At 50.3% G+C, this 27,841-nt stretch overlaps 4 protein-coding genes across 4 annotated transcripts; 3 read left to right on the top strand and 1 right to left on the bottom strand.

Annotated features, from left to right (window-relative positions):
- Positions 1-7,487: 7,487 nt before the first annotated feature.
- Positions 7,488-11,205, bottom strand: CTRU02_212850 (chromosome segregation protein; the record flags this gene model as incomplete). Its single annotated transcript, XM_036721419.1, has 3 exons — positions 7,488-7,786; positions 7,843-11,108; positions 11,168-11,205. 3 exons carry the CDS (start codon positions 11,203-11,205, stop codon positions 7,488-7,490), a joined length of 3,603 nt encoding a protein of 1,200 aa, XP_036586588.1.
- Positions 11,206-16,564: 5,359 nt separating this feature from the next.
- CTRU02_212851 (SNF2 family domain-containing protein) lies at positions 16,565-21,727 on the top strand (the record flags this gene model as incomplete). The annotated part of the gene is made up of 1 exon (XM_036721420.1): positions 16,565-21,727. One exon carries the CDS (start codon positions 16,565-16,567, stop codon positions 21,725-21,727), a length of 5,163 nt encoding a protein of 1,720 aa, XP_036586589.1.
- Positions 21,728-22,357: 630 nt separating this feature from the next.
- On the top strand, positions 22,358-23,161 carry CTRU02_212852 (uncharacterized protein; the record flags this gene model as incomplete). Its single annotated transcript, XM_070205924.1, has 1 exon — positions 22,358-23,161. One exon carries the CDS (start codon positions 22,358-22,360, stop codon positions 23,159-23,161), a length of 804 nt encoding a protein of 267 aa, XP_070060317.1.
- A 394-nt stretch (positions 23,162-23,555) lies between these two features.
- CTRU02_212853 (hsp90 co-chaperone cdc37) lies at positions 23,556-24,971 on the top strand (the record flags this gene model as incomplete). Its single annotated transcript, XM_036721421.2, has 2 exons — positions 23,556-23,579; positions 23,652-24,971. The coding sequence occupies 2 exons, from the start codon at positions 23,556-23,558 to the stop codon at positions 24,969-24,971; spliced, it is 1,344 nt and encodes a 447-aa protein (XP_036586590.2).
- Positions 24,972-27,841: the final 2,870 nt, after the last annotated feature.

Consider the following 27,841-nt stretch of genomic DNA (forward strand, 5'->3'; position numbering starts at 1 on the left):
TGGAGGAGGGTGTGGGATGCCGCCGGTGACATGTTTATTTTTGCCGCAAAACGCGGGACCGCCTCACCTAGTTGGCTATTTTTCCTACCGAGTACCGTGGGTGCTGACAGGAATACCACAATATTTTTTGTTTTTTCTTCTTCAAAGTTTTTTTTTGGTCTTTACAGGAATAGTTCCAAGCATACTCCACGCCCTTGTGTTGATCAAGGGGGGGGAGAGGAAGGGAACAAGTCAGCCCCAAAAAAGCCTATCGAGAACCAGTGGCTTCCCTGCTCGACATTGTGATCGGCCCTTCGTTGAAAAACGTCGTCGTTGGAAGGCTTGTTCTATACTTGGCATGCCCGTCGACGACGTGTGGGGTTGGTCGCTGAACGTCTCAATGCTCGCTGATGTCCATCGTTCGCCATGTCCGGTGTTGTATGATGATGATGAACCTTCTTTAATTTTGTATCTTCTCTTGGCTCTTTGTCGTCACCCTTCATCTCCGATGGGCTCTGTCCGGCAGCACTGTATTCACTTACAAGTCACTGACTATTGTTCACAACTGTTATTGGCCTGGCAATTTTCCCCCAGATCAGTTGAGTTTTTTGGACAACCTTGAAGTCAGTTGACGTTTGCCTTCACGTCAGACTGATGATCATGTCTGTCCGGCGTGCCGTCGAGGTGTCGAGCAGGGCATCAGTCATTACTCGAGTGGCAAATTCATATCAGAGTGCTGTTCTTAGTACTCTTCATTTGGGGCAGACAGCATCTCACTCAGATGAACGACTCAATGTCGACAGACTTTGCATTTCCCAGAATCAGGATGAGAATCGTCATCCGAGATGGTTTGATACTTGTCGCACAGCTGATGTACATCTTGACTATGGCATACTCCAGACCTGGAAACATTCGACACAACCAGACGATCAGGTGAACCGCAGGCCAAGCGGATTCAGTACCTTCTTCAGAATGTACAAACACGTTTTGCGGGAGCTCTACATTTGCCTCAGATCTCAACTGCCGGCGTCGTCGAAACTGACAATGGAAACGTAAACAGAACGCGCTCACCATCGCTGTCTCAGAGGCTCGCCTTTGCATCGGCATCTGGCGATCGTTGGGCATTTCACCTAGCCAGCGTTACTCTATCACGCTTCAGACTAGCTGATTTGTTTTATGAGTCTGTTGGGTTCTTACAAGTAAGTTAGACCACCTCAAAAACGCTACTCAAGCATTGGTCATCTCGCGGGTATGATTGGTAAAATATTTCTTGGCATACGAGGAATTGAAACCAGCAAGAGACGTCGTTCAAGTTTCATGAGGGCGAGGGTGAGCCATATCGATAGTTGATTGAACAGTAAAAAAGGATCACCGTATCCTCGACCAAATTGCTTTTTTGTTTTTGAACTAGAGGACGCTTTTAGCTCAAAGTAAGTGAGTCGGTTTCACCAGTCCTATAGGCAAATCTGTCTCTGCGCCGTAGCTGGTGAAGGATTGTTACTGCCGTTTTGGCCTTGCTCCGATGGAACTGTCTGGTGAAGCAACGGCAGCAATTAACCCGGAAGAAAAGCAACCTCCGCACCCTTATGAGTTGTTCCTAAGGAGACGATTGCCGTTCTTCGACCCCATGGGCCGGCATGGATTGGGCCGATCTTGGCTACGACCCTGACACCCCTTTGGGCTGATTGGCCCCCGACAGGTATGTGACCTTAAGATAGTACTGACGATCGAGGTCTAAGAAAGCAACGTAAGACTGAATTCCATTTTTAGAGCATGTCGAGCTCGGGTAAGTTCATTACGGTTGTAATCTCATGTCATCTCTCAGTACAAGTCACAGGAATTCATCTCGAATAGAACCGCTGCCGTCTCAGGCGGTCAAACGAATGAGATTTAGGAGAAGGGAATGCTGAGAAAGTTGCGTGGTGTGAACGATGCCTCGAACCAAAGGGCATTTCCCAAGGTAATCATGACGGACTAGGTGAATTCATTCGTCTCAGCCGATGCCATTGTCTGTCGACTGCATTTCTTCGACGATAAGGGCCATTGCAACAACAAGATACTTGGTGAATTCTAATCTCTCAGATCTAACCAACGTAGTGCACTGTGTAAGCAGGTAAGATTTGTTTTATTGAAAGCCTCGTGCTTTTTGTACTCTTCAATTGATGAGAGACCATCAACTACGCGACTTCGAAGCATGACAATCCACAGTTGACATTCTCATACAGCCTCAGGGCAGTCTCAATCTCATGTGAGAGGTCTCAAATTAAACCAAGTCTCCATGTGATTACTTCAACGATATCAAGGAGCTATGTGCTACATACTACGCAATCCTAGTCCTGAACACCCGGATGCACTTGAGCTGAACGCCCATGGTGGATTACTGACATCAAGTCGCCGACGCAATTGACCTAGACCCTTAAACAAGTCAACAATGCGCATAATCGGAGCCAAATCAATCGCAGAAATTTGGGCAATGACAACTACACGCCGAGGCAGCGTTGGGCCAGCGTAGCGGACGACATGATGCCCAACGACCGTCAGAGGCAAAAATGAGGCTGACCGAGTGGTCTCCCGATAAATTGGCCGCATTAAAAACATCGGAAAACGCCGACTCCACTCTCCAATCACGATCGCTCAGTTGATCTAATCTGGTATATGTATATTCGATCGGGTTGTCTATAACGCATTGCCGGGATGGTACGGTCATCGAAGGCAGAGAAAATCCACTTGAATGCCTGCGAAAATGCAGACCGAGACTGCGAAAAGTAAATCCATTGAGTCCAACAGGTCACAACAGCCACCCGGGTCATTTTACTTATTCGCAGTAGCAATTGGAAACCTGCTCGCCGTGGTCGTTTCGCCTGCCACTGTGTAGTAAATTGGGCCACCGATGAGCGATGAGAGACTCACGCGTAGGCCCGATCCGTAGCTTTACCACCGCGCGATGTTACTGCGTTAGTTTACGACTATGCAGCATGAAGCGCAGAGCTAACTCACTTGTTATGAACCTGTTGACGTACAAAAGACGATGTATCTTTCCATGGCTACAGTTTGGAGCCTGAGATGTGATGCTTCCCTTGTCCACTACTATGGCATATATGGCAGATATAATATGAAAATGAAGGAGATATAAGCTTAAAACTTCAGATAAGAGATATCAGGCGTTCGAGTTGCGTCTTGTATGGGTAGTGCACGGCTGTTGATTCACGCTGTGAAAGCAAGATTGACATACTAGGACGAAACAACGTGTTTCTCTCTGATTTCATCATAAGTATAGGCAGAAGAGGAATTGTCCATGAGGCTTACGTGACTTACGATGCCTAAAATCTCTTGACCGGGAACTGCGCCTTTCTAAGACCGGATTGAGTTTCTCCTCGGTCGCATGCCAATATGTTAAAAAAATTTTGTCAGCTTGGAGAAGGCCCCGGCTGGTGATAATGCCAGCATTCCCCCAGAGCCACGAGCACCGACAGCGCTTTCCTTGATTTTACATATCAACATGAGATCGTTAGAAGCAGGAACTTGTATGTTTTAGCTCTCGTACGCTCCAATTACCATGGATCATCACTTTTCCCTGCTAATCGGTGTCTCCAGGACTTCTTATATTTGTTCGCAGGTGGTTGGTCTCGATGTGTAGCCAGATGTGTGTTCCTCCTCATTCAACAATGACACTCTGTAAAGGAAAGACAGGGTTTGAACTAGTCTGGAGAGGTAGTCTGATGATGGAAATGCTGAATTTGAGTCACTTTTTCCATGTTACCACAAGAATTGACACTCTTCTACCCAAGCCGTTGAATCAAACAATGCCAGCCCCCAGAACATTCCCGCTCATGAACTTCACCCCTCCTGAATTATTCAGGGCCTATTTCCATGACTTTTTCCCGAAAACATCCCTTCAGCTCGATGATATTGTTCGAATCAGACACGTTCCCTTCATCGTGTGCCACCTTCGAGTGCCGATGACTGAAGAACATCGCGGCGAGCTAGCCCTCACGATGAATCTGACTAAAAGTAACCCTAGGCATCCTTTAATTTAATCAATGGCATATATGAAAAACATGTCACCTACCAGAAACTATACACAAGACAAAATAACCAAGCTTCATTAGGCAGAATGTTCTTGAAGGTAAACCAAGCTTGATGGATGTATCAATACAGCCTTGTATGTCGAAGCAACTCGGATTGACCAAGGGCAATTCGAATGCCCCAAGTTCCCATTGCAGAACGTTCTAGAGTACTCTCGCCCCCTCCATCTTCCAAAAACAATACGTGAGAGTATTCAATTCCGCATAAAAGCGTCTTCAGATGCGTATAAAAGCTTAGCTTGCGATATCTCTAACCGTGCGGGTGTCCATCGCTTGTACCAATATTGTCGTAATCGGAAGGAATTGTTAAAGCTGCGATGAGCTAGCTTTGAAAGAAATCAATAGTATCTACGGGTACTTTGACAGCTTCATAGCTTTGATTTAATCTGATGCTGTGATACTGATAGACTTTGTAATACGTTAGATGATAGTTGCCAGGGTGTGTAAAAATTAAACCCTTCACAACATAGCTTATTTCATGACCTTGCAGTTAATCTATTGATATTATTTCATTCCTCTCTAACATTCCTGGTATACTGTCCAAAGCCAAGTGATTATCCAGGTTTCAAGCTCACTAATTACAGATAATTCCAGGTTAAGTGTAGTAATAAACGAGATGTTTCGTGAATCCAACATGCTCGAATAGTACCTAGTAGCCGCAACGCACGCACTTGGCTTCCCATATCAGCAAGCAGAAGGCACGGCAACCTGGATTGGAGTAGTACACCACTAACTGGGCCATGAAAAGACGAGTTGCAGCATTACCAGACATTAGAGACATGTTTGCCAGCCGTGGAAGAAATGCCTTTTTGGAGACTTGATTTCTACAGTGTTCGTTGGGTTCAAATGACTGAGATTCTATGTAAGACGATGTAAGTCAATGTTGAGCCACGGATGGCTATCATCAAGGTCGTAGCCTTTGAGAAATGTGAATAGCCGGCATACCGTATAATCCTGAAATCCATTCGAGTCTCGTTGAGAAAAAGAAAAGAGGCCATGGTCGAGACTTATCTGCAGACATGCAAAGCAGAAGCAGTGACTGCACGTGAACCAAAATGGAAAACGATACATCACCTTCGTTATTCAAAATAGTCCAGAGAAATCCCAGCTTAAAATATGTTGAGCATCTCAATGAACAGCTTTTGACAAATTCCATATTCATGTTAGCTTCTTGTACGCCATATGATCATAGGCATGCCTTATCTAAAGCTTTGTCGTTTCCCCGGCTCTGCCAAATTTTAGAATAACGCCGTACCGTAGATCAATACAACCTTTAGAAGTTTTAGCTTTAATGGTAATTATATAAAGACGTCTTCATATCACATCCAAATTACTCCCAGAAAGATTTCTAACTTCATAATTGCGTGTACTCTGCGTTCAGCCCTTCTTCAGCAGTGCCGAGCATCACACAAATTCCTTCTCCTGCTCCCTTGAGGGTTGGTGTGCTGCAAACACCACTGTATTTATTATTTTTCACTTTTACAGCAGAAAAAACACAAGCACTAAGAGAGGTGTAACATATCCAGTCATGAATGCCTACGTGGATCAAATTGGGGGGCTGCATTCGACGCAAGCAAGCCAAACGATGAGTACCGAATCTCAAGCTCTGGGCATCTGCCAATCAGAACAACTAAATGAGGCCGATATCAACATTACAACTCGAGAATTGGGCATTGAAGATGAATTTCATAACCCTCGTCCCGAAGCTCCGTTCTGGGAGATCAATTTTTACGAAAACCTAAATAACAGTCGACTTCTCCGCCTACCAGACGAGTTGCTCCTTCAGATCCTACAAATCGTAGAGACTTCGGACCTCTACATGCTACGCCAAGTCTCATTTACGTTTTGGCGCATCTACCAGGATAGAATTTTCAGCAAGTTTCATACTGATGACTTCGAACCTCAGAAAAGAGGACTGTTTGAAAGTGATCCAACTACAATCCTACGCGCCAAGAAACAATCATTTTGTGCTGATTGTTTCAAGAAAAGAGCGACACCCGGGGATTACAATAAACATAATTGTAGTCTCACATTCGAATGTTTATGGTGTTCTATTTGCTTGTCCAATCGACCTAGAATAAACTTCAGATACGAGGAACGCAACAAGCCTACGAAAAGTCGCTGTTGCATCCTCTGTGAATGCCAAACTATTCGGCTGTGTCCTCACGTGGTCGTTCCAAAGCATCGTATTTTCGCAAAGATAATAGAAATGGAAGATGACAACAGCAACGGGAGCGACTTAGCAAGGTTGGAAACTTGCCAACAATGCGAAAATTTGGCTATATCGAGTGCTCCCGAAGCCCAGAGTTACATGAAGCCTCCAAATGTTCGTCTGGGAAAGTTCAATACGTCACATTTTTATTTCATACTTCGTTGGACCTTGCCGCTCTTTAGGGTCCCCGAACAGCAGCCAATCACAGTCCCATTTCTGAGGCAGAAGCTGAAGGAATTCCAGAAGATCTTTGGAGATATTTTCTGCCCCCATTTCAATCTTGATGATGACCGGATCTTCCGAGCATTGGATCCTCAGTTTTGCGCTTGCTTGGGGGGTGATCGCCGGATAGGGCGCATGGTTCCTTTCAACAAAGAGCAATGGGGCACTCCCTGGTGCAAAGCGACCAGAGATCTAAAAGGGGATGAACGTATCAAAGAGTTCTGGGCCCATGAAGTTTGTTGTAAAGCATGCGGAACTACGTATGCTATAGAGAGACAGGGTTGCCACGTATATCTATCTTGTTTTTCGGTAGGGAGAGCGGCACTCATACGTGAGGGGAGTCAGCAAAATGTCGTTTTGGATGGTTCTCTTGCCTCTGTTTTGGATCCCGTGTCCATTGGAATATATGCAGACGTTGAGGCCAAACATTGGATTTGGTGCGAAGATATAAACTGCAGGAACGGCAAAGACTTTCTTGAATACTCTAGAGGACGTTGTTACAATTGAGGATTGCTATGCTACATGTGCACACCAGAAAAGGGAGCGCCCTGATGCGCCTCGAGGTTTCAACGGGGAAAGTGCGCGGCAGAACCAAAGAAGTGAATGTTACCAGAATGAGGCGGTAAACTGTAGACCTGAAGGTGGGGCTCAATAAGGCAGTTGCGACCGGTTGTAAGAAAGCGACAAGATTCTACACCAGCAAGAACGAGTGAAACAGCAAAAGTGGCAACCAGTCGTTAAACAGTTAATAAATAAGCAAAGTCTAGGCCTACAAGTCATGTCCATCAAGAAAAAAAAAACATGACGGTGGAGAGTATTTCTCGCCCACAGGTAAGCGAATTCGTGATATCAAGCAATCAACCGACTCCACAAGCCACTACAAATCGCCGCAACGCCATGCCCGGTCGACCACCCCATCCAAGACGGGTCAACCTTCCTCATAACGATATTATGAACAGTAACCGTAACTACGCTGTCTACTTTGTCGTCTACTTGCCGGCCGCGACGCCCTCGACGAAGCTGAGGGCTTCCTCGGTGGGAACACAGTCGATGGAACTCGTCTTGTTGTGGAAGGTAACACCGTAGCACTTGTCGGCGATGTGGACAATCTCAGGACGGAAAGTGGTGCAGATGAACTGCGTGCCGGCTTCCTGCGAGATAGACTCGAGGAGACTGGCGACGGCGGTACGGTACTGCGCGTCCAGGTTGGCGTCGACCTCGTCGAAGATGACCATGGGACTGCTTTCCGTCTGCTGGAGGGCGAAAATGAGGCACAGGGCACACAAACCTGATGACACATGTCAGTAATGATGATACGAGGTATAATAATCAAGATTTCCTTACTCTTTTGTCCACCACTGAGTTGCTGGATTCTCTGCTGCTCATCGAGGGTCTTGGAATTGAAAGACACGCTGATGCCGACACCAGTGTAGTTCTCAACGCTGCCTCTCTGCTCCTCGTCGGACTCTTCGGGGTCAACGCGGCGGTCGGTCCGGCGCTGGATGACCAAGCGGCCATGACCAGCCGGAACGAGCTTCTCAAAGATGGTGGCAAATTCCTTGGACACTTGCTTGAAGGTACGTTCAATAGCTTCGTCCTTGCGCTGGTCAAGATGGGCAACAAGCTCCTCGATAGACTCCTGCGAGGCATCGAGTTCCTTGCGACGCTTCATCAGCTGATCCTGCTGCGAGGTGAAGCTGTTGTACTGTTCGAAAGCCTTCTTGTTGACGTGCTGGAACTTCTTCAGCGCGTTTCGAACCTTCTTCAGCCTAGAGTCGATCTGGCGCGGGTCCATGTTCTCGTACTTGTCAAACGCCTCTTCGGGCAGAACACCGAGGTCTCTGATTGCCTTCGCGGCATCTGCAGCCTGAGCCGTGTACACAGCCTTCTTCGACATGCTCTTTTCGATTGCACCGCGCTGCTTGGCCTCTCTTGCGGCAACAGTGGCCCGGATCTCCTCCTGCTCCGCCTTCTTTGCCTCCCGACGGTCCAGCTTGCTACCAAGCTCTTCGATCTTAGCCTCGATTTCTTGCATCTTGGCCTCGATAGCCTTGGATTCCTTCTGTAGCTTCTTGAGTTCGCGCTGTGCCTCCTTAAGGCCGCCGGAATCGCCAGAGGCAGTGTTGTTCTCGAAAGCTTGGCTATTGAGCTGATCGAGGCGCAGCTGGAGGTTCTGGTTGATATCCGTCTCAAGAATCTGTTTACGGCTCTCTGCATCTCTTCTCTTCTTGCTGGCCTCGTTCCACTCTCTCTGAAGCTGCTGAACCTGCATGTCGAGCTCGACAAGCTGCTTCTCTTCAGCATTACTGAGAGCCTTCTTGAAATCGGATGCCAATTCGGCCTCATCGGCCGCGAGACTCTCGGTGAAAACCCTCATGTCCCGCTCAACCGCCTCTCTGTGTCTGATGGCGTCGCTCAAACGGCGTCTCTCGTGCTCAAGCTGAGCATTCTTGTTGGCGAGCTCATGTCTCAACGGCTCAAAGCCGGCTTCCAATTGACGCAATTTCTGCTCAGCCTTTTGAACTTCACCCAAGGCGCGAGTAATTTCTTGATCTTTTTGCTCGATCTGAGCCCTGAACTCATTGGCTTGCAATAGGAGTCGCTCATATTCGTCTCGCCATTTGTTGACAGCCTGAACCTGCTCCAGCCTGGATCGCCTAGGGTCGATGTATCCACCAGTCATCGCGCCCCTTTTGTTTGTGGTGTCACCATCCAGAGTAATGGCGTCGACGCCGTGACTCCTTGCGTACTGACCTCCAATGCTCAGATTAGGGCAAACGACAACTTTGCCAAACACTTGTTGGAAGGCTTTCTCGAACGTAGAATCATAGGTAATTTTGCTTATGAGAGGCACGATGCCATCTTGAGACCGCGGCATGTTGACGTGCCTGGGATGGAGACGGTTGAGAGGCATAAAGGTAAGTCTACCACCATAGGTGGAGCGCAAGTGGTTTGTCAGGTATGTCGCAGTTTGGTCGGTATCGACGATGTAGTGGAACAAGCTATTACCCGCAATTTGCTCAACAGGAAGCCGGTAAGTGTCGCTGACCTTGAGCAGCTCCGCCATCGTTCCATAGGCACCGGGGATGTCCTCCGTAGCCTTCAGGCGGCGAATTGTAGCAAGACCCTGGGCAGTGTCTCTGTCCATCATTGTGCTAAGCTCACGATCCGCCCGCTCTCTCTCTTGTCGCGCATCTGACAAGACCGTATCGAGCTTCTCTTCCTGACGGCAGAGGACCTTCCTCTCATCATCAAGCTTGTCCAAAACCTCTCGTGCTCTGCTTGCCTCCTCAAAGAGTTCGTTGCGAGCGCCACCAGAGTTTTGCAGCTGTTCTCTCAGGTTTGCAACTTCATTTTCAAGTTGCTTGATGGCGTTTTCGGTCCTGGCCACATCCTCATCGGCATCCATCTTGTTTGCCTTGTGACTCATGAGTCTTGATTGCAAGTCCTCAATTTCAGCTCGCAAGTACTTATCACGCTCAGACTTATTCTTAAATTGGGAGCCACGACTTTGCTTGGTGAAGAGACGGTTGCGGGCGGCTTCGGCAGTATCTAACTGCTGTTTCTTCTCCGCTTCTTGGGCTTTTCGTCGAAGGTATTCGGGGATGATGTTGTTGAGCTCCTGCTTCTTTGCGGAAATCTCTTCGATGGTCGCCGTAAGGTCAGCCTCGTGCTGCTGCTGGGCTTGCACTGCCGCGGACTGCCCCTCTGATAGCGTCTTCACTTTAAGTTCTGCCTTGGCCTTGGCCTTAGCAGTCTCACGACGATCTTCCTCGAGTTGACGGCGCTCGACCTTGGCCAAGTCCAGCTCCTTTGTCAACTTGTGAATGTCCGCCTCTAACTTCGTGAGCGCCTTCTCTGCTTCCTTCAGCTCGGAGCGTATCGAGTCGGTGTTGTCTAGGCCACTCTGACGGATGCTTTCAATGCGCTCGAGTTGTTCTTGAATCTGCTGTTGCTCCTGATAGTAGAGCGCGTACTCAAGACACCTGCGCTCACGGTCCTTGTCCTGGAAACCTCGAAGCTCCTCCTTTTCCTCCTCGAGCTCAGCCAGACGTTCCTTAATATAACCCAGCAGCTCATCGATCTTTTCTCTCTTGTTGTTCGTCTCGTTCATAATCTTCAGCGACTCGGTTCGACGCGCTTCGTAAACCTGGGTACCCGCAACCTCTTTCAACAGAGTGAGTCTGTCAGACTCCTTCATATTCGTCAATGCTGTGACACGACCCTGGGGCACAATGTAGTAAGGATTCGATCTCGAGAAGCCGGCAGCCTCGAGCAGATTGATGACATCGCTCTTTGTAACGACTTTCCGGTCGACTGAGTACTCGTCCTTCTTGGTGCCGATGGTACGGCGCAGGATGACCTCCTTGCCTCCACCGTGAAAGCGCTCGTCGCTGTTGTCGAAAATAATTTCGACATATGCCGACATGACGGCTGATCCTGAACCTTCGTGCAGAAGCGCCTGGCGCTCTTCGCGAGTCATCTGGGTGTAGGCATCGCTGAGGACGAAGCGGATGGCCGCGAAGAAGTTACTCTTGCCAGATCCATTGCGACCGACAATGACGTTTGTGCCGGGGGAGAAAGGCTCGATGACTGTCTGGTCCTTGTAGCTGCGGCCTAGTCAGCGGGGATCACTTGGGGAAATGTTGTTTCTAGGGGCGCAACCCACCTCTTGAAGCCCTGGATAATAATCTGTTTAATGTACATGGTGGGCGAGAGGGGTGCGGCCTCAAGGGCAGCGAATTTGCGCGGTTGAAGTCGCTGGTGGGATTGGTGAGGTGTCGCGCAATATTTTCATCGGTTTGATAAGGTGTTGCGACGGATTGTTGGCGATGGTGGGGATTGACGCGTCAATGAATCGCGATGCCCTCGCCGTGCGACGTGGAAGATCATGGCGCGTCGAATCTGGGGTGCGTTCATTTGGCAGGCGGCGCGTGCCTGAGGACAACTTGAGCTCAAAAGGGTAAAGGCAAGACGGCAGAAAACAGTGCGTACCTGACGCAAAGACTGTAGTTCTCACTGTGATTACACATCAATTTACAGTAAGGTTCTCCGTACCGTAGGTAGCATACGAATTAGTCGGCTATGCCAATGTCCCAGCTAGACGGTTTCACGACGCTATTCCCGTCCCGCATGGGATCTAGTGACAGCTAATTAAGCAGTGGCTCAAGAGCCGCGAATGGAATTCTTTCAACCCAAGTGATGCAACGGTTTTTCGCGTTTTACAATGCCTAGACCGAAGAAATGGGCGTTCTCAGTCATTCTCTCGGTTAAAAATCAATAAAATAATAATAAAAAGAGGACAACCCAGTCAGTTGAGGCAGACTGCTGACTCGACATTGTCAAAGTCAAATCCATCTGGTTATCCCCTAAGCTTATCACCAGCTCTGGTTCACCCGGCCTTTCACGCGGCAGCGGCCGTTTGCTAGATCGCTTAGCCCGTATACAATATCAAGATGACCTGGAGCTCAATAGACATCACCCTGTGAACTTTGAATGTGCAAATCGGACTTCTAAAATCAACCGCCGGCAGTTGTAACGACGGTCCGAGTCGGATGCACTGAATATGGAGTCGCCCTCGCATCAGGGTGACTCCAGGAGATATGTCCGCGAATCTCCGGCAATACCATAGCCTCGTCATGGAAATATCTGCCCCATCCTCGCCGAGACAGACTTTACCAGAGGAGGATGGATTGCGGAGGCGTGATTGAACAGCCATAGAGCACGCCTGTCAGTGGCTGGTGAAGGAGTTTTTTTTTTTTTTTTTTTCCCCTTCCCCTGCCTCTCTTTTTCTCTTCCCTCCACGCAATTGTTCCGACACATCCGCGTTGGCCCTCTGTCTGGCTGTTGGAGAGGGCGCCAGTGCGCATGCAGTGCTTGCTGTGTCTCAAGGTCAAGAAGGGCAAACCGTTTGTGTGAGTGTGATGCGCGACCGCGTGAACGTGTCGGTGTGCCTGAGCCGTATTCATGATACCGGGCGATCAACAATTAGTTTGAGCTTCAACATGGATGGAGCTGGATCCATCCCATATGTACGGATACCCCGGTCGAGTCACCGTCGAGCTACATGCACTGACCACATGGCCGACACAGGTACACGTCCTCTCACAGCAAAATTGACGGACTGAGACCACGTATCACATCGCTGGATAAGGTGTCGGCGTTGGATGTCAAAGTTAAGGCGAGTCGCTGACGAGATCCGAGTAATTGAAGGCTAAGTAAAGTGATTGTGTCTGTACGTAACAGCATGGGGGAAGAGGAGAGACGAAGGCCCCAGGTGGGCATGAAAAGTGACAGACACAGCGACGAGAGAGCAGGAAAAAAAGGCCGAGTTGGGTAAGACATTCCAGGTCGCCCTGGAAGAACCAGGGACTGTCGGGAGGTGCGGAGCGAGAGGTGAAATGAGGCCATCGTAAATCGGGGCAAAAGCAGAGAGGCCTTTGTCAGTGCCGTGCTACTGCCACGGCACAGCGCACAGCAACCAGACAATACCACCTGTCGACCAGCCAGCAGCGAGCCATTCAGCCCATCTTAGGCCGGTGGCTGCGGCAGGGCCCCTTGAACAGTTTGGAAATTGATGACCAAAGACGAATCAGAGATGGCGTGCCGCTGGAACGCCAGAATCTTAGGACCCTGGGCGGACACGCCAAGATTCCCAACCTTACCCCACGTCTTGTGCCAGCCCCGAACCAGCTTATTTCCAATTCAAGGCATCAGACCAGGACCGGCCGGAGCTGCACGCCCTGCCTTAGCTATGCCTGTGATGATCCTTGCGCCGTCTCCTGCATCGCAAGTGGCAGCAGTAGTCGCATCTCGTCCATCACCGTCTATCCGGCTCCCACACAACGCAGCCATCGAATCGGTCGGTTCATCAATCGATCTCATCCGGTACACCTATTCATTCATTGGACTGTGACCTGCTGCAGCCTAGCTTCCAGGTTTTCGAGAGGCTTTAGTAATAATGAGAAGCTGTCAACTACTCAATGCTGCCAATAGGGTCAAAAAAAAAGAAGCGTCCTGTCAGTGTGTAGTGTGTACTGCAGCTACAGGCTAGTCTTCAAGGGGGAGCCTGGTATGTAAATAGCAGGGCCACACAAACAGTCATGGGCGGATCTATCCCATCTGACTGCTTGCTTGCCCAGATCTGATGGAAGGCTTGTTGTCGCGGACCATTCAATGGAACACGAATTGGCACCTCAACGAACTAGCTTTGACTGATGAAGAAAAAGCCACCTTTAGTAGCTTGGTGGCAAGGGGGCAACGGACAGCGGTAGGTATGTATGAATAGCCACCAAGGCGAGAAACCACTAGAAACCCGCCCCAAGCAAAGAACGAGACATCGACGCAAGCCTACCAGTCACCCTCACACAAGGGAGAGAGAGGCATGATGGCACATGCGCATACAGAAGCCCAATTCAGTACTAGCATATTGATGATGAGAGCCGATCGTGATAGGCTCCGCCAGCCATGGGAAGTGCCGAGGGGGGACCTTTGCACGAGGGGATGGACAGCAGAGACAGACGAAACTCAAAATTGAAAGGTTCCGAGGGTTCTCGAGGGCATGCGGGTGAAACGGTGATTGCACTGTTTCGTAGGGCAAGATTGTAGTTTGTTTCTGTTTGGTGTTGGTTGTATAGCAACGACACTACCCGAGTTCTTCGCCTGCTTCTGCAATTTTTCCTGCTTCTTCCTTACCTTGCATCTGAGGTTAGGTGGATATCCGATGAGTGATACTGCAAATGCGAGATATAGTGATGCTTCGAAAGTTAATAACAAGCCGCGATGAAGGTTGGACAGGGGGGTGGTATAGTACCATGAACACAAGGATGCGTTTGGTGAGACGGCTGCAAAATAAAGAGATAGAATCATTTGGAAGCAAAAATAGGAAAGTTGGAAAGAACTGAGGAGTTGGTCAAGAAAAGCCCAAAGTTTTGCCTCATGAGAGTGCAAGGCAGGGCACGGCATCTAAGGGGAGAATTGGATGAAAAGGGACAACCACAGACAGAATGGAAGGCCGGCGAGGACGACGACGACGACGACAGCACCTGACAGGGTTTATTGTTTGCTGGGGAGTGGAGGTGGACCAGGAACACTAGATGACGCTAAGGAAATTAAGCGAGACGCCGTCGCTGCGTGAAGGAACGGCTGGCTTTCCTTCCATTTTTTTTCTCTCACGGGCCCACGGGTAATTATAAAAGTACTGCAGGCATACCTTTAAGACTGTCCGGGCCCCTCCACCCCAAATTTTCCCTCCAGAGCGCAGTCCCGCGGCGACCAGAGGTGCTGCTCTCTTTCGACCAGACCCCATCGAGCCTCGATCCCTGCGATTTCATTGGTGCAATCACCCACGGCTGGCCAATACCACAGGCAGCCAACAGCACCAAAGCACCAAACGACAGGCAACGAGTAGCCACTTCGGTAGCTTCCTTAGGCACCGCAGCACTGCATTCCCGCCTCGCACCTGCCTGGCACCGCATCCCAATCAATCATCCACCAAAAACGCGTCGCTTCCTTCCCACTTAAGGCGTCATCCCTCTTGCCTTCTGGAGCCTCACCTCTGGTGCTTTCTTTCCTCAACCTGATCTGCACGTATCACCACGTGCGCGCACTTTGGAAAAAAAACACAGCGTCACCATCACCACCTCACTCCTATCGAGTGTTTGCGACAACCTCCGCATCCTGCTATTTTTAATCGCTGTTGCGTTTGCGTCGGAATTCGACACCACTTATCACAGCGACTCCAATTGCCTCTTACTTGCTCGATGCATGCATGGTAGTTGCATCTTTTTCAAAACAAGACTCGGCTTGATCCGCATTGGACGGGATCGCGATTGCTTTCGGCCCCATCCAACTGATGCTCATCAACGTTACCGGCTTGCACAAAATAGGTACGTATCTTTTCTCTTCTTATTGCGTTTCACACCGATATCTGCATACACATCCCTTCCTTTCATACTTCAGTCTTCTCAACGGATCCTATTGGACTGTTCGGACCGGTTTACTTCCAACCCTCTATACCGTATTTACTCAGCTATCGATGTCATCTTACCTTCGACACGGCTCCCCCCAGCTGTCATGATTCAGGCTTCACACTAAAGTGCATCACCTTCGTTTGGGCAAGTCAGGATGGCATACACCACGTGTTTAGACTTCTCTCGTCGCTCCTCTTATTTTGCCCCATTCATGCATTTGGCTGTCGCACCCTTTTCATCTGCTCTTAACAACTCATCGCAGCCTCGCCAGAAAGCCACTAACACCGTTTGCAGAACCTCAACCTATGATGAGACTCCCATCAAGTCCATCATAATACAAGATGGCGTCGAGGTGCGTTGCTCCCACGGGGATCCTCAATTTCGCCCAACTTAGAACCAGCACTAACCTTGTTGAAACAGACTTGACAGATTAGTCACGTGAGTGAATCCACATGGCATCCCAACTCCCCTTCAAGCCCCAGATCCTTGTCTTCTCATCCCATTGGCGTGTCACACCTCGGGATGAATGATGACTGCAACCCAGAGACGTTGCGCTCGATCATTATCTGTACTCATCATGCAAAATCTCAGCTGACATTTAAAACAGGATTCTCGAGACGGGAAGCACCCGTCTCATTCGTGATACTGCTGTCAACCAACTTGCTGATTGGCAGAAACAACACCCAGATGAGCTTTTCAACCTCCTCTCCAGAGTCGTACCTTATCTGAGACATAAGGACTGGGAGACACGGTCAACAGCGGCCAAAGCAATTGGCAAAATCATTGAAAACGCACCTTTATATGATCCTAACGAAGATGAAGACTCCGCCCCGGTTAAGAAGGATGAGCCCGAGGAAAACGGACACGTGAAGAAGGAAGAGGAAAAAGATGTTACCTCTTTCGCTCATGATGAGCTCCTCAAGCTGGGATCGCTCAATGTCGAGCACATTATCAAGTATGGCCGCCAATTGCTTAGAGGCGGCAACATCGAGTATGCTTTGGCTTCATTAGATCCCTCTGCACGGCTCGCACATCAAAAGAAGACCCTCAATGGACGACTAGGTCTTCTTGGCAGAGTCTTCGAGGACACCGAGATGCCCGTTCTCATTGAGAAGGACCCCAGTCCACTTACTCCCCAAGATTCAGCCAACGGGCACGGAGGTAAGGAGAGCGCGACTTCCCAAGGCCAAAGCCAGCCAGCAGAGGAAGCCGGCTTGAGTTCAAGACAACTCAACGTGCTCAAGAGAAAACGCAAGAGAGAGCTGCAAAAGGCTGCCCAAGGAAAAGGTGGTTTCGGAGACTTGTCCATCAGAAGGACTACAACCGCGGGCTCCGAAGGATTTGACGACACACCAATGCCCGATGCCGATTCTAAGCAAAAGAACGGTAAAGTCAACGACTACTTCAACCTGGAGAGACCGGCCGATGTCGATGAGGAGACAAAGGTTGTCAGTGAGTTCAAGGGTCCGGTGATTCAGATTAAGTCTGAAATTGAAGTGGATGAGACTATGGAAGGTGCGGAATGGCCATACGATCGGCTCTGCGATTTCCTGAAAGTGGATCTTTTCGATCCATCTTGGGAGACACGGCATGGGGCCGCTATGGGTATCCGAGAAGTCATTCGCGTTCATGGAGCTGGAGCTGGCCGAGTGCGCTCCAAGTCTCGGGCGGAGAACGACCGTCTGAACCAGGCTTGGCTTGAAGACTTGGCTTGCCGACTTTGCTGCGTCCTGATGCTGGACAGATTTACTGATTACAGCTCTGACACCTCTGTTGCGCCGATTCGCGAAACTATCGGCCAATCCCTAGGATCAGTCCTTCGGCACGTTCCGGCAGACTCGGTTCACGGAATTTACAAGATTCTCTACCGCATGGTCATGCAAGATGACCTACATCTTGAAATGCTTCAATGGTCAGTCTGCCATGGTGGCATGGTTGGGTTGCGATATGTTGTTGCCGTCAGAAAAGACCTTCTCCTGGAGGATGGCGAGATGATTGATGGAGTCGTCCGCCTGGTTATGAAGGGGTTGGAGGAGCATGACGACGATGTCAGATCAGTGAGTGCAGCAACGCTCTTGCCTATGGCGAAGGAGTTTGTGACTATGCGGCCCGGTTCTATTGACGGTCTCATCAACATCATGTGGGGAAGTCTTGCCGATCTTGGCGACGACCTAAGTGCCAGTACCGGAAAGATTATGGACCTTCTTGCGACACTATGCAGCTATCCTGAGGTGCTACGGGCCATGGAAACGTCTGCTGCGCAGGATGAAGAACGTTCTTTTACTCTTTTGGTACCGCGACTCTACCCGTTCCTCCGTCACACCATTACTTCCGTTCGTCTGGCAGTCTTGAAGGCCCTCATGACATTTGCAAACCTTGGCGCCGAAAACTCTCGCGGATGGTTGAATGGCAGGATCCTACGTCTCATCTTTCAGAATATCCTCGTCGAAAGGGACAGAGAAACACTTGCCATGTCCCTGGAAGTCTGGACGGCCCTCGTCCGTTCACTCTCAAAGACACCGGAGGCTTTGGCTGATGAGTTTGCTCCTCACGTCGATCCTCTAATGAGGCTTACCCTGCACCCGATCGGTGTCTCACGCCATCCCATACCCATGCCTGCACACCTTTTCCAGAGGCCGTCAGGTGGCACTTACACGGCAGTCACCGCGACACCTGCACGCAAAGCATCTTCTCCTGAAGGACCCGAGAGAGCTACGAAACGTCGTAGGAAATCTGCCAAAACAGATGACGCACCTGTCGTATCACATACACACGACGTTGACGGCCACATGATCCAAGGAGATGTCGACCTGGTGGGCATGGACACTCTCATCCGATCGAGAGTGTCGGCTGCTAAGGCGATGGGAATGATTATGTCCTTTATCCCAACTCCCAGCATGCCTGAATATGACCAGCTCCTTCTTGCCGGTCTTGTCGACAGGTCCTCGTCCACACAGCTCGCGGCCTGTATGGTTATTGACGAATATGCCAAAAACTGCGAGGCAACAGAAGGTCCCCAGAGATACGTGGCCCCCTTGCAAAAGATTATCGAGGTTGACCGACCTCCTCACTATGGCGACTTGGTCAGCTACATGCATCGTGTGCGGTCTCAATGCCAGCAACTCCTGAACATGTTCCGCGATCACGGTAAGGTGTCAAGTGGAAGACTCCCTACTCTTGCTGTTCTGGTCCAGGGCGACGAACAGGCTGGCCCTGGCGCTTTCTCCATCGCCGTTGCAGACAAGGTCATTGGTGAAGATTTCGACAAACTTAAGAAGGCAATGTCACCAGGACAGCGCTTGGTGGCCAGCCAGATGCTTGGAGAAGCCAGAGATGTGGCTGCTTCCGCTATTTCCGACGCCAAGACCGCCAAGGATGCCCGAGATGTGCGTATCAAGGCGGCTGCGGCCTGCGCTCTGGTTGCTATCAAGGTCCTGCCCAAGAAGCCTAGTCCCCTCATTAAGGGTATCATGGACAGCATCAAAACGGAGGAAAACCAGGAACTGCAAAGCCGTTCCTCAGCAACCATTGCCAGGCTTGTTCAGTTGTTCAACGAGATGGGCAGACGTGGACCTGCCGACAAGGTCGTTTCTAACCTTATCAAGTTCTCTTGTGTTGAGGTGGCCGAAACCCCCGAATTTCCAGTTCACGCAACCAAGACGGACTGTGTCCTTTCCATGCAAAAGGAGGAAGACAGAGTCGACCACGCAGATGCTGCTAAATGGGCAAAGGAAGTCAAGGCAGCACGCATCACGAGACGTGGTGCAAAAGAGGCGCTCGAAATTCTGTCCCGAACTTATGGTGCTGAGCTTCTCAACGCTGTTCCGACGGTCAGAGTCTTCATGGAGGAACCTCTTGTCAAGGCATTCACTGGTGCATTGCCAGCTGAAGCAAGGGACCCCGAAAACACCTTTGGGCAAGAAATCGTTGATGCCTTGTCCCTTATTCGCACACTCATGCCAACCCTCGACAAAGCCATCCATCCTTTCATCATGGAGAAGGTGCCGTTGGTTATCAAGGCCTTACACTCTGAGCTGTCTGTCTTCCGTTATATGGCAGCGAAGTGCATGGCCACGATCTGCAGTGTCATCACAGTTGAGGGAATGACGGCGCTGGTGGAGAAGGTCTTGCCATCCATCAGCAACCCTGTCGATCTCAACTTCCGACAGGGTGCTATTGAGGCAATCTATCACTTGATTGCTGTTATGGGCGATTCTATTTTGCCCTATGTCATTTTCCTCATTGTTCCCGTTCTTGGTCGCATGAGTGACTCTGACAATGAGATTCGCCTGATTGCAACAACATCCTTTGCCACCTTGGTTAAGCTGGTACCGCTGGAGGCTGGCATTCCTGATCCTCCAGGTTTGTCCGAAGAGCTGCTAAAGGGCAGAGACCGGGAAAGAACCTTCATTTCTCAACTTCTTGACCCCAAGAAGGTAGAAAGCTTCCAGATTCCTGTTGCAATCAAGGCCGAACTTCGTTCATACCAACAAGAAGGTGTGAACTGGTTGCACTTCCTGAACAAATACCACTTGCATGGAATCCTTTGTGACGACATGGGTCTTGGAAAGACCTTGCAGACGATTTGCATGGTTGCCAGCGACCATCACCAACGTGCCGAGGAATTTGCAAAGACCGGTGCACCTGATGTTCGACGCCTGCCATCTTTGGTGGTCTGCCCGCCTACCTTGTCTGGCCACTGGCAGCAAGAGATCAAGACTTACGCTCCGTTCCTCAGCGTGACGGCCTACGTCGGCCCACCTGCCGAGCGAAAATCAATGAAGGACAACCTGGACAAGACTGACATCGTCATCACTAGTTACGACGTATGCCGTAACGACGCAGATGTGCTTGCAAAATACAACTGGAATTACGTTATCCTTGATGAGGGTCACTTGATCAAGAACCCCAAGGCAAAGATCACAATTGCCGTCAAGAAACTGGCAAGCAATCACCGTTTGATCTTGACAGGTACACCTATCCAAAACAACGTCCTTGAACTTTGGTCACTGTTCGACTTCTTGATGCCAGGATTTCTTGGTGCCGAAAAGGTGTTCCTTGACCGGTTTGCCAAGCCCATTGCTGCTAGTCGCTTTAGCAAAGCCTCTTCTAAAGAACAGGAAGCCGGAGCGTTGGCTATTGAAGCTCTCCACAAACAAGTCCTTCCTTTCCTCCTCCGGCGTCTCAAGGAGGAGGTGCTGGATGATCTACCGCCAAAGATCTTGCAGAACTACTACTGTGACCTGAGCGACCTTCAGAAGAAGCTGTTTGATGACTTCTCCAGGAAGCAGGGCAAGAAGATCCAAGAAGAGGCTGGCCGTGAAGACAAGGAAGCCAAGTCCCACATTTTCCAGGCTCTGCAGTACATGCGCAAGCTCTGCAACTCGCCTGCTATGGTCATGAAGCCCGGTCACAACATGTACGATGAGACTCAGCGTATCCTTAACAAGCAAGGAACGAGCCTCGAGGACCCGGTTCACGCACCCAAGCTAACCGCCTTGAGAGATCTGCTGGTTGACTGCGGTATTGGTGTGGAAGAGGCTGAATCCAATGATCCGCTCTACCAGCCGATCAAGCCTCATCGCGCTCTGGTCTTTTGTCAAATGAAGGAGATGCTGGATATGGTCCAGAACACTGTTCTGAAGAGTATGCTGCCGGGTGTTTCTTACTTGCGCTTGGATGGTGGTGTCGAAGCCAACAAGAGACAAGACATCGTCAACAAGTTCAATAGCGATCCCTCGTATGATGTCTTGCTTTTGACTACCAGCGTCGGAGGTCTGGGTCTCAACCTTACCGGTGCCGATACCGTCATTTTTGTCGAGCATGACTGGAACCCACAGAAGGACATGCAAGCCATGGATCGCGCCCATCGTATCGGTCAGAAGAAGGTCGTTAACGTTTATCGCCTCATCACCAGAGGCACACTTGAAGAGAAGATTCTCAGCCTCCAGCGCTTCAAGATTGATGTCGCTTCAACAGTCGTGAATCAGCAGAATGCTGGCTTATCTACGATGGATACAGATCAAATTCTCGACCTGTTTAATCTGGGAGACACAGGACCCAGTCTCATATCAGACAAACCGAATAACACAATGGAAGGCAGAGAAGAGGACATGGTCGACATCGAAACGGGCGATGTTGTTACGAGCAAGCAACCCGGCAAGAAGGCTTGGCTCGATGATTTGGGCGACTTATGGGATAATAGCCAGTACGAGGAGAGCTTTGACCTGGATGGTTTCCTGAAAACCATGCAATAAGGGACTGAGCCAACGGTTCAATGACCCGGATTAGCAACACGCATGGAGTTTGGCTTGACATCTGGCTTTTAGACGAGAGCGAATTGGCTGCTCTATTGGTAGGAGGGCTTGAGATGCCCATTTCTATGCGGCTTTTGTACTCATTACGAAATACTGTGTGCGAGTGTATGTAACATATGATAGTATTAGTCTCATGACTCCTGGAATAGGAGTTGACATGGAGTGGAAGGCAGACAACTGCCACACCTGAATATTCATCTTTAGAGCGTTACGACCTGCAAAGCATGCCCCAAGTTGTCATATGTGAAGGTTCAAAAAAATTTCCCCACACAACAATCAAAGTATCAGCAGGGAAGTTCAAAAGAACCTATTTAGTCGCCGGGTTTGAATTCATGAAAAAGTAGAATGCCGTTGTGGACAGGTGAGGGAGGTTGTGGCTTGATTTTAGAGCTTTTGAAGCTGGTGTAATCAGAGATAAGATAAGACGACTGACTGGAGACGCCCACCAGCGACAGCTCTCAGCGTTTCTGTGGCACTTGGTCAAAATCCAATGCGTGTGATATATGCGATATCTGCACCGATACAAATTTCTCGGGCGCACTTGGGAAACACCATTTCAAGAGGATGACCATGGAAAAGAGGAGAGCGGGCGCGGCACGTTCTGGTGTCATCCAGTATATGTCGGACCTACACCTGGAAAAAGGCAACCAGTACTCGACCTTTGATTTTCCCGCCACGACACCATATCTTCTACTTGCTGGAGACGTTGGTAGCCTAGCTGACTACGAAGAGTATTTCGCCTTCATTCGCCGGTTAACGGAGCAGTTCGAGTGTGGCTTATTGCTCGTGCTGGGTAATCACGAGTTTCACGGCCTCAGCTACGAGGGAACCATCAAGCAGGCACGAAAACTTGAAGCTGAGTCGTGCTTAAAGGGGAGGCTTCACGTTCTGCATAGGGACAGGTTCGATATCCCTGACTCGGATATCACGATCTTGGGCTGTACGCTATGGTCCCTGATCCCCAGCGAAGCTAGCGCGGCGGTGAAGGGCAAGGTCAAGGACTTTCAGTACATTGAGGGGTGGGCTGTTGATGCTCACAATGCGGCTCATCTCGAGGATGCTACGTGGTTGAGAAGGGAGCTGAGAAAGGTGCCGGCTGAGAGATCAGTGATTGTGGCTACGCACCATGCGCCATCTGTCCAGGGAACTTCGGAGCCTAGGCACATGGGCAGCCCCTGGGCTTCTGCCTTTGCTACAGATTTGCTGTCCGATGGGGATTGGAGCCGTGTTGGGGCTTGGGTGTTTGGACACACTCATTTTTCAACGGATTCAGAGGTGAACGGAGTCAGGATTTTGAGCAATCAGAGAGGGTACGTTTTGCCTGGGGGAGTTGCAAAGGATGGATTTGACACAGGCAGGGTCTTGTGTGTTTGAGAAGTTGCTGGATGCCGTATGAACAAAGGAGTAGACAGTGGATGTAGATGGCTGTAGAATTTCTAGTTTGGTAATGCAGTAAAATGTGCTGGGCAATCACTTCTTGCAGTGTGATACTTGACCTTTCGCCTATTCGCCTATGAAATTCTTGCTGACCTCATAGTCTGAGTTGCAGCTACGTACAGCAGGTGTGTTGTGAAAGTACAGACGGCGGGGTAGTGCCCCGCACCTGTGATGCTCCGTAGTGGCTGTTCACCACCAACTGCAGCAAGCCGCCATTGTCAAACCAAATCCAGAACATTCCACGGCACCTCGACTTGAACTACAACGATCGAGGCCCGCACCAGCCGCAGGCGATTTAGCATCTACATCGCATCGTCGAATAATAGCCAAGATGCCTGTTGACTACAGCAAATGGGTAAGTCGCGCATGGTCCACGCAGTCCTTTTCTCCGGCTATCGAACCTAGCTAACCACGATTGAACGAACAGGACGCGCTGGAGCTCAGCGACGATTCCGACGTCGAAGTGCACCCCAACGTCGATAAGCGGTCTTTCATCCGCGCGAAGCAGAACCAGATTCACCAGGAACGTCTGCAACGCAAGCACCAGATCGAGACGCTCAAGTATGAGCGCATCATCAACGATGGCCTGATGAAGCGCATATCCGCCCTCCTTGAGGCCCTCAAATCCCACGCCTCCGAGGCCGAGACGCGCAACCCCGGTGAAGTCGCCTTCCAGGCTGTCATGGAGTCTGCCGGCAGGCCCGAAGACGACCAACCGCCGCCGCGCCCCGAGGGCATCCACACCGAGTCGGAGCCTCTGCCCACCTTCTCCAAGATGATGGCCGTGTTGCTGGACCAGGTTAATAAGGAGCTGGACGAGAAGAAGCCCGAGAACCGCTACCAAGGCATGCTCGAGGGCGTCGAGGGGCATTTGACCAAGGTGCAGAACCTGCAGAAGGAGCTTCTGGCCAAGCTGGCGGAGCTGGAGAAGGAGGAGGGCCGCAAGATCACGAGCGAGGGCATCCACACGGGTTTCGACAGCTCACACGTCAACAAGTCTCAGTCGACGGGGAAGGAACCTGAGCGCAAGCCGGAGCTTCTCAACCCCAACTTTGACATGTCACAGTCGCTCCCGCCGAAGGACTCAAAGACGTCTTATGACGACGACGAGGAGATCGAGGCATCTCCGGCCGCGAAGAAGTTTGCGCAGATCAAGCCGGATGACTACTCGGCCAGTCTGGCATACCTTTCCAAGAACCCAGAGATCCTGACGGAGCGGGAGACGGACGGCCTGCTTGTTCTTGCGTTCGACGCGGCACTGGAGGGCAAGGATGACTACTGCCGGCAGTGCGTACACCAGGCGCTCCTGCTGCAGTACTGCCGGGCACTGGGCAAGGACGGCGTGGGTATGTTCTTCAAGCGCATCACGACGAAGGGTCACCAGGCGCAGGATGTGTTCTTCAAGGATGTGCAAGACACGTACGGCAAGATTTGGAACAGGGCGCGGGAGATTATCAAGGAGCGGGCAAACGAGCCGGAGGGCGTGGAACAGATTCAGCTGCACGCAGTGGAGCCCGGTACGGAGATCAAGATTACCATCCCGCCCAAGGACAGCGAGGACCCAGCAGTTAAGGAGGGTCGGGCCATCTTTGAGGGGTTCAGTGCCGACTTCCAGAAGGCGCTGGAGAGCGGCAGCCTGGACAAGGTCAACGAGGTCCTGGGCAAGATGAAGGTCGAAGAGGCCGAGGATATCGTCGGCAAGCTTGGCGAGGTATGTGGATGCCCTGGACGATTAAAGCGCGCGTGATGTTTGATGAGACTTTTACTAACGAGATTGCGAACGGCAGGCCGGCATTTTGAGTCTCGAGGAGCAGATTATCGATGCCACGACAGAGGAGGGCAAGAAGGCGCTCAAGGACATGGAGGCGGCGGCCGGCTCGGAGTCTGGATTCGCGCCGGACCCAGAGTAAGCTATTCAAATGAGCATGGACAAGTGACACGAGATAGAGGGGGGGAGCCGAGGCCCCAAAACCAATATGATTATGGGCAAGCTGATGAGTAGGGAATGTCAAGTGTATCCGTCAGAGAGAGAGAAAAACACAAGTAGAAAATCCAGAGGCATCCGAATTAATCAACCAAGGCATTGAAGAAGAGTGAAAGCATTGAACACGACATGGACATTGCATAGCGTCTCAAATTGGCAGAGACGAACAAAATGGGCGCGGCTTCTTCCCCCACATTCACTCACTCACCTTTTCCCCTTCTGTTTGTTTCATTCTGGACCCGTTGACAGATTTCCATCGCCTGGAACCTCCATGGGCCTACTCACAGATAACATGACATCTCTAGAGGTGGGCTTAGCAGTGTGTGGTTTACGTATACTATTACGATGACAAAACCCGACGACGACGAGGTTTGTCAAAGTCGACATGGCACCGGCGTAAAGCTGCGCATCACCGCGCGCATAACAACGCTTTTTTTTTTTTTAACACTCTCGTCTAATTAAACCAGACGACGGGGGAAACAAGGCCTTCGGCGTTCGCCAGGTGCAAGGGCCGCCCGCAACCCGTGATTTCCGTTGCTTTTTTTTTACCTTCCCATTTCATTTTGCGCGTACCGGTCCAGACAGTAGGACCGGGGAGGACAGGGATGTGGGCGTGAAGTGCCGGGCCCGTGGGTTGTCGGGTGACATGGGGTGTGTGTGTATGTGTGTGGGAGAATGCAATCCCATGTGCGGTGTTTGCGCCGCGAGGCTCAGCGCAAGAAGAGAATGACGGGGGGGAAATCATTAGGGAAAAAAAAAAAAATAGGACAAGGTCGAAGCGCCGATTAGGTCTGGACTTTTGGGGGCAAGGGGAGGCGAAAGATTCGTGTACTAGCAGACACGAAATGGGTTATTTCTAGCGGGTTGAATACGAATGGTGGTGGGGTTGGGATTCGGCAATGGTCATGTCTTTAATCGCCGTTTAGATTTCTTTTTTTTTTTTTTTTTTGCCTTTGAGGTGACATGAGGAACGGGGTGCAGAGGAGCACGAAAGAGGCAAGAATCGGTCGTGCGTAGGGCTTTTAGAGTAGCGGTTCGGATCAATCAGCCGAATGTCTATTGATGACGGTTATGTTGCTTTTTTGCCCCGGGACGAGTGATCAGAGTGTAGTAGAGTAGAGTAGCATTGTAGACCAACTTCCCGCGAGGTCTCTGCGTATTTTGCCGCTACGGGTTGATCTTCTCAATTTTTTTTATTTATTTCCTTCGAGGCCTCCTGTTAGTAATCTAAATGCTCTAGATGCATCAGAGCCATGTTTCACTGCTTCTTATTAGGGGTCAAAGAAAGAGGTACGTGGCTGCTGTGATATGCTTTACGCCAAGATGCCGGCACCGTGAGACGGCATAAGGCTGGCAGTAGCTTGTATCCATCCACATATATTGAGTGATTAAGGGTACGTCTCAAGGTCCCGAGAGACCTCGTTCCCTTGTTGGTCCTGAATAAACAAGGCAGGCAGACACGTACAACGGTGAGGAAACAATGTGTTTGACAGCCCGGGTTGACGACAACGACGAGGTAAAAACAGACAACGCTAGGAAAATGTCAAAAATAGATTATGTGGCGGCGATCTTGCTGGGGGATCGTGGCAGGGCTCTTCCTTGAGAGAGGGGGATTTTGGTGGTGGGCCGCCACCTTCTTTTTCGTCGGTATTACTGCGGGATGAGGAGAGGGACCACTCAATATGTCAAGCGATCTGCTGACGTGAAGCAGCCAGTGTTGATGGGCAGATATGGTGATGGTCGGTCGGGCCCGTGGGTCGCCTTTATCCAAGTTATCTTTCTTCTTGCTTGGCTATCGTGCCTGGTTTCCAAGTTCTCGACCAACGTTTCCACTAATTCCATCGAATCCCGTCAAGGCGCACGAGAGATTTCCCTTTTAGTGCCCCTTCCAGATCGTCGGGTTGTTCGCGGCTCATTGGTGGACAGCTGTTGGATTCGTGGCTTGCGTGGCTGGTGTCAAGCTGATGTACACTACTACAAGGTACGTACTGCAGGTAACTCCGTACCTGCCAGTATCGACCAGCCGAGTTATTCGCTGTTCCTGACAAGAAACACTGGGGATGCGGCATCCACAGATTGGCATTCGGCAGCCATCTTCATTTTTGCTGGTTTGTTCCAATCGTGTTCCATCTCTACCGTCTATTCCCCAGTAAAAAAATGAAGCTTGAGCCCCATCCAACTTGGAACAAACTGGGCTGGACGGCTGGGCAACCATGATGATTGACGGTTCGTACTGGTTGCACAGGACACTTTGAGGCGAACAAACAAAACAGCCGCACGAGTCAGCCGCTGCTCAGCTCCGAGGTATCCTATGAGAACATATGCAAGTGATCAACATGGATCTTTGAGGTTGGAAAATGCAACTCAACCTCTTTGTTTTTTTTTTTTTCCCTTTTGCAGATAATTTTTCCAATACATCATACAGCATGATTGATTGAAACAGAAATGGTTGGAAGCGGCCATTTCTTGATGGCTCTTCATTTACACGGCTGGGTCGGTTGGGCTAGGTCTCCATCAAAGATCACCCACAATCTGACACTAATGGAACGCTGGACATGCGTCATCGTCTTGGAGAATACAGCAGGTCATCTAGCTGGCATAGTGCATACACCCGTCAGAGTTACAGGTAGCCT

Source organism: Colletotrichum truncatum, assembly GCF_014235925.2.
Source record: "Colletotrichum truncatum strain CMES1059 chromosome Unknown Contig_0009, whole genome shotgun sequence".
In the NCBI taxonomy this organism is placed as follows: Eukaryota; Fungi; Ascomycota; class Sordariomycetes; order Glomerellales; family Glomerellaceae; genus Colletotrichum; species Colletotrichum truncatum.